Source organism: Mercenaria mercenaria, chromosome 9, assembly GCF_021730395.1.
Source record: "Mercenaria mercenaria strain notata chromosome 9, MADL_Memer_1, whole genome shotgun sequence".
NCBI lineage: Eukaryota > Metazoa > Mollusca > Bivalvia > Venerida > Veneridae > Mercenaria > Mercenaria mercenaria.
In genome coordinates, this window is record NC_069369.1 from 58,301,223 (window position 1) to 58,308,201 (window position 6,979).

The 6,979-nt window shown below is 30.4% G+C and overlaps 1 protein-coding gene across 1 annotated transcript in view; it reads left to right on the forward strand.

Moving 5' to 3' along the window:
* The window catches only part of LOC123546220 (protein RRP5 homolog), a 71,000-nt gene extending 69,613 nt beyond the window's left edge, over positions 1–1,387 (forward strand). The window contains exons 41-42 of the mRNA XM_053551486.1: positions 28–193; positions 570–1,387. Of these exons, the coding sequence (XP_053407461.1) occupies positions 28–193; positions 570–735 (332 nt within the window). The 3' untranslated portion in view covers positions 736–1,387. The remainder of the gene's footprint in view (positions 1–27; positions 194–569) is intronic.
* The last annotated feature ends 5,592 nt before the right edge of the window (positions 1,388–6,979 follow it).

A 6,979-nucleotide genomic window follows, 5' to 3' on the forward strand; every position in this document is an offset into this window, starting at 1 on the left:
TGTACAGTTATTTTTTGTACCCGACAGATGTGGACACTATAGTGAAATTTGCCCAGATGGAATTCAAGCACGGGGAACCAGAGAGAGGGAAGACAATGTTTGAAAACATACTGAGTACCTACCCAAAACGTACAGATCTGTGGTCAGTTTATATTGATCTGGTCACAAAACTTGGAGAACTGGACACTGCTAGGTAATTGTAGTTTTGGTGTTTGTTTTTTTTTTTCACCATATCCAAAGGTTGGATAAAAAAATTCGTATAGTTTAACCAACTTTAGCAGTCACCTGCATTAAGCAGCCACCTCAAAGGTCAGGGTCACGCTTAGCCTTACATTTTGAGAAAAAAAGTTCAAACAACGCCAGATCTTAGAGGGAAAAAGTGTTGTTTCAATGAATATTGAACGGCATTATAATGATGCATTTGCATAATTTATTCTTAGCCAAAGTTCACAATGTTTTTCACTCGTGAATAGCAGGTTATACAGTATCAATTGCAAATTTTTTTTCTCTTTTATACAATGTGGGAAGTGGTAAACTTTCTCTTGTAAGAGATTTTTTTTATGTTTCAGATCTCTTTTCAACAGAGTCATACAGCTGTTGTCTGCCAAAAAAGTGAAGTTTTTCTTTAGGAAATACCTTCAATTTGAAAATAAACATGGTTCCGAGGATCAGGTGGCGGAAGTGAAGAGGAAAGCCTTGCATTATGTTGAATCACAGGGATTTGTAGACCAGTGAATGATGCTGAACTTAGTGAAACCACAGGGACATGATGCTGAATATGTAAACTTTTAAATGAAGCTGTGGGAATTTATAGTTAACTTACATGAGTTATATTGTCACAGTCCAGAAGATCAGAGATTTAATCAGCAAATGACTACAGAGACAAAAAATGGTAGAAATTTTGTTATGAACAGTGCAAAAATTGTAGTATGTATGTGATACATTGTATTAAAAAAGAAAAAACTGCGTATTCATGATATATATATATGTATTGCATTAACAGTTTGTTTACATTGTTGTGTCACTCTACTTCATGTAATATGATATGAAGGAAGAACTGTTTTTTTGTGAAATTGGATCCAGAATAATTGAATGTTTATAATTTTATGTATAAACAGGTTTAAGGAAGTAAATAAAGACACATTTTCATGGAAGTATGTATGAACAGAAAAAAACAGTAATGAGCGTGATGTTGAGATAATTTTTTAACAGTATGAAGATTACAGTATGGGCAAGATTGAATTGATATATGCAGATCTGTTAAAGATGATTTTTTAACCATTGTGACATAATGTTATATTTCTCGGTAAACCTATTACTATTTTGTTGAGTTTATGTATTAAGAGAATACATATTAAATGATCTACACAAAGGTGTGTTTGAGTCTTCGTTTCAGTAACATGAAATAGCCACAGTACTTTTAAGTCATTTAATCTTGTGGGCGTGAAATTTTGTGGTTTTAGTCAAACCAGCTATTTCGTAGGGTATGAATTCACTGATTTTGGCTTTTAAAGGTAAGCTAAATAAGACATTCTTTTCTTAATTGGAATTTCATGGATTGGCACATCCAGAAATCTCGGAAAAATAGCCCCCCACCCCCCCCCCCCCATTGGAAATATCTCCTCCTATAGGTGGAGAAAATGGATTACTCTGTATTTAACTTCTTGGATATAATTGTAGTGGCTCCCTGTACTTGTATTCAAAGAAATTATATTTTCTGATTTTCTTTGGGATCTAGGAATCCATTAAGTACCTGTGTAATAAGAGTTCCACATAAGCTAGTGCTATGAGGGGTGTTGCACTTTCTGTTAACTCTCATGAATGATTATAGGTGGTCTAGTGGTAACATGCTTGGTTGTCAATCCAGAGGTCTGGGGGTTCGAATCCTGGTCCAGGCACTGCAAATTTATGAGATGCTCTAGTATCTCCCACCTAAGTAAGAGGCCAGCACTGGTTCTTCCCAGGAAAGATAGCTTCGTGTGTATTGGTGCTATACACTGGGCACGTTAAAGAACCAAACTGTCTATTCACAAAGAGCTAGGCTAAGTTAGGCAGACAGGCCTGTATCTGTTTATCATGAAAAGGGCGCTATATAAATCTGATATAATATATGAACAGACTCGATCAAACCTAGTCTGCTGTAATTTTGCTTTGTTGCATTCAATGCTTCCAAAGGATCTTCTTACAGATTTGATCATATTTCATTGTCACTGTGTGAAAGTACTACATGTATCTCTGCTTCTTTATTCGTATGCAGATACAATAACTTTGCACTGAGGCACGCCAGGATTTGGACATCAAGCCAAAGGATTTCTTGACCAAACGCATCGTAATTAATGTCATTTGGCCTCATTTATTTATCTATGTTGAGAAGTTGTCTTGCTAAGAAAATGAATAACATGCAGAAACTGATTTACTGCCACCATTATAAAACGATACATTTGATGCAATGATAAAAAGTTTTTAAGTCCTAGACTATACATAGTGTACATGATTGTAATGTAAGACGATTATGATAAAATGTATTCTAAAAGTCTTGCCATATTAAAAAACTTTCCATCTAATTTGGTATCAATGCAGCCTGTAAGGTCATTACATTGGTGTTGCCTTATTTAATATGAAATTATTAACCCTTATCATGCTGGACAGGATTGATTCTGCCTTTGCGACCAGTGTAGATCATAATCAGCTGCACTTCTATGCAGTCTGATCAAGATCTGCACTGTTCGCTATTCAGTCAGTATCTTTTTTGGTACACTTAACACTTAAAGGTACTGTCCAAATTGTATGACACACAAGTTCATTAAAGAAAATTTAGCAGGGTAAAGGTTAATATTCATGGAAGACTTATTTGCATAGTTGAGTCAATAGTAGTTAGATACATGGGGTTTTTAGCATTTTAACCCCCCCCCCCCCCCCCCCCCCCCCCCCCTGACCCCTTGTCCCTATTCTATAAGTGAACTTTAACCTTGCCCTAAACTTAGAATACTACTTAATACCCTGACAATCTTTTAAATCTTTAGTTAAACCGAATGAAAACCTTTGGTTTAACGAAGCGAGCGTCTTTTACCCCCCCCCCCCCTGACCTTTTAACCCTTGGTCCGAACTGACCAATGCCGAACAATTTAAAATCCACAGGTTTTAAACCCAGTTAAAACCAACTAAAAAGTTTTAAATACATATGATATAGATGAGTTTACAGAATAAAATATATTGTTTGAAAGAAAGAAAATTTACTGAAATATAAATCCTCATTATGTTATAACAAAAAACGGGAGAAAAATGATAAAGGCTACTTGTTCATCTTGTGGAAAATAAAATCAAAGTTTGTTAAAAGTACAGGGGGTAATTTAGATATTCACAAAGCAATGTTACCTTTATTACCTAAGAAAGGTTTAACACTTCCAGGATATAATTATTGTGGGCCAGGAAATCCCCTTGAAAATGGACCCCTGTCAATAAACCCTGGATGCAGTATGTATGGACCATGACTTTTGGCTATGACAGTGGTGTAAAAAAGGGTACATGTGATAAGCAAATGCTTTCCAATTTAAATAAAACTAAATCAAAAACATTTGGAGAAAAGATTGCAAAACATTTAGTTGTAAAACCAGCTATCAAAACGAAATACACACTTGGTCTCGGACAAAAATCAAAAAACGGGAAAAGGGGGTAGAGTATACCCCCGGAATCACATGGAGCGATGAATAGCAGAAGAATTACACAAACCAATTAAAAGGAAATTTAGGAAACGAAGAGTGATTGTTAAATGATATTGATGATACTTGGTCAGCTGATTTAGTTGACATGCAAGCTTTTTCAAAATAATAAAGGAGTAAAGTACTTGTTAACCGTTATTGATATTTTAGTAAATATGCTTGGTTATTCCATTAAAGAATAAAACTGGAGAATCTGTTACAGAAGCATTTGAAAAAATAATTTTAGAAGGTAGAACACCTACAAATTTATGGGTAGATGAAGGAAAAGAATTTTATAATAAAAAGTTTGAATCATTTTTAAATAAAAATAAGATTAATATGTACCATACATTTAATGAAGGAAAGGCTGTAGTAATAGAAAGATTTAATAGAAGTTTAAAAAGAATAATGTGGAAATATTTACAGCAAATAACACTTATACTTATTTAGATAATTTGCAGGATATGGTTGATAAATATAACGAAACAAAACATTCAGTATAAAAATGACACCAACCGAAGCTAGTAAAAACTTAAATAAAGGTACTGTTTACTTTATTTATATGGTGATTTAAAAATACCAAAAAGTAAAACAAAATTTAAAATTGGTGATCGAGTTCGCTTAAGCAAACTTAAAAGACATTTTGAAAAAGGATATACACCAAACTGGACAGAGGAAATATTTATAATTTATAAAATTAATAATACAAATCCCAGAACATACACTATTAAAGATTTCAAATAATGAAATAATTCAAGGTTCATTTTATGAACAAGAACTTTTACCTACTACACAAGAAGTTTTTAGAATAGAAAAAGTTATTAGACGAGACTATAAGAAAAAACAAGCTTTAGTAAAATGGAAAGGTTACAATGAAAAATTTAATATTTGGGGTTCCGTTTAGCGATCTTGAACAAATTTAATTTAGAAAATAAAAAGTTTAATTATATAAATGAGTAATAAAAATCTTATTTCTAATAATAATGGAATAGAAACAATAGATCAATTAATTATTCACTTAACTAAACTAGCTGCTGCTTACAGAAAAAGTTATAAATTTTGTGGGAGAGTAAGTACCGGATTATATATTACAGCAGGTGTCTTTGGTTGTTCAGCTGCATTAGCATTTGTTCCAGCTATTCCTATATTTGTAGCAGTTTGCTGGCGCTGTTCCATCAGTAATTACCATATTTACTAACAATTAAACTTGACGACAAGAAAATTTATTTAAAAGCACATCATCATAAAATAAAACAACTAATAACAAAAGCACGGATTGGAAAAGTAAATAAAGAAGAAGAGAAACAAGTTATTCAGGATATTTTTACAATACTATTAGAAATGCAGAAAGAAAAAAATATTCAATGCCTTTTGAAACGTATATGAAGGAATTTAAACTTAACGGATATAAAAGTAAAAAAGAAGAAGAGCTGTATTAAATTTTACGTGTGTTTTTAAAGATTTTTTTCTATAAGTATATTATATATAGATGGTTAATAGAAGGTAGATAGAATGTTTAAATGTCAAAATTATCTAGCACTTTAGGAGAAATAATGAATCCAGACAAAAATTCATATAAGAAAGTTCTTAAAAGAAGAAATGTTATTAAATCAAAACTTGATCAAATAGTTAGCGATGAATATAAAAATCATGTTATTGATTAATTACAAAAGGGTTATAGATCCTTCTTTTAAAAAATAATTTATTTGAATGGGACTGTGGTTGTCTATTAACTGAAGAAGAAAATGATGAAAGATTATGTGATTGTCCCAGACCAAATAATTATCGAAACAATCCTAAAAAAGTTATTGTAACCGACTGTGATACTAATGAAGAAAAAACATATAAAAGCACTTACAAAGCATCTAAAGAATTTGGTATTAATGCTGGGTTAATAAAAATGTGTTGTGAAGGGACAAACCGAGTAAAATGTGGAATATCAAAAGTTAATGGAAAAAGATATAAATTTAAATATTTTATTTCTTCTTAAAGATAATTTAAAACTTTATTTATTTTTATTATTTTTTAATTATTTTTTTAATCCTTTTTTGCTTGAAGATTTTTTTTCTAAATATAATATATAGATGAAATTGAGAGATCCACAAACAATATTATAAGAAATTTGAAATTAAAATTACATATAGACAAGATCCAAAGAATCAATTATATTTAACTATAAACGACTCTTATGAAATACTTAAATCTGAACTTAAAACTTTAAAAGGTATAAAAATAAACGTTGTTTTAAAATAACTTTTGCAAAAATGGATAAAAACTGATACAATATATAATCAGCTTATTTTCAATCAAAGGCTTTAGAAATTATTAACACAAACGAAATAAAAAAAAATTTTAAACATCAAGCTTTTGATGAAATAATAAATAGAATTGGTAATTGGATTTCTGAAGGAAGTGGCTGGAGAATAGAGTCAGTTGATGCTCATTATATAAACAGATATAAGTATAGCCCATTGGCTGCTTCAAGTTATTTAGAATTACCAAAACCATTACAACATCCAATGAAAGGATTAATAAATATAAAGAATTATGATAACGAATGTTTTAGATGGTGTCATTTAGCTTACAAATTTCCTGTTGAAAAAAATCCTCAAAATATTTAAAAAATATAAAAAACATATAAACGATCTTGATTATACTGGAATTAAATTTCCTGTTACATTAAATCAAATACCTAAAATTGAAGTTTTAAATGAAATATCATTTAATATATTTGGTTATGAAGAAAATAGTATTTATCCATTGTACATATCAAAATATCAATACGAAGAACACTGTGACATGTTGCTAATTACTAATGATAAAATAAATGATAAAATAAATGATAAAATAAATGATAAAATAACTGATGATGACTGTAAGCCCTCAAGAACTGTAGTCCAACATTATGTTTGGATAAAAGACTTTAATAGATTAATGTTTAACAAAACCAAACATAAAGAAAAAAAAATATTTCTGTAAAAGTTGCTTACAACACTTTACTCAAGAAAGAATATTAAATGAACATATTCCAAATTGTTTAGCTATTAATGGTATCCAAGGTGTAAAAATGCCAAAAGAGGGAAGTAAAGTACAATTTAAAAATTATCATAAAGGTTTAAGCAGTACCTTTTGTAATTTATGCTGTTTTTTGAATCAATAACTAAAAAAGTTTTAACTGCTTTACCATCAACTAAATCTTCATTTACTGAACCATATCAAAATCATATAGATTGTGGTTACGGCTATAAAGTTGTTTGTTGTTATGACGATAAATATAACTA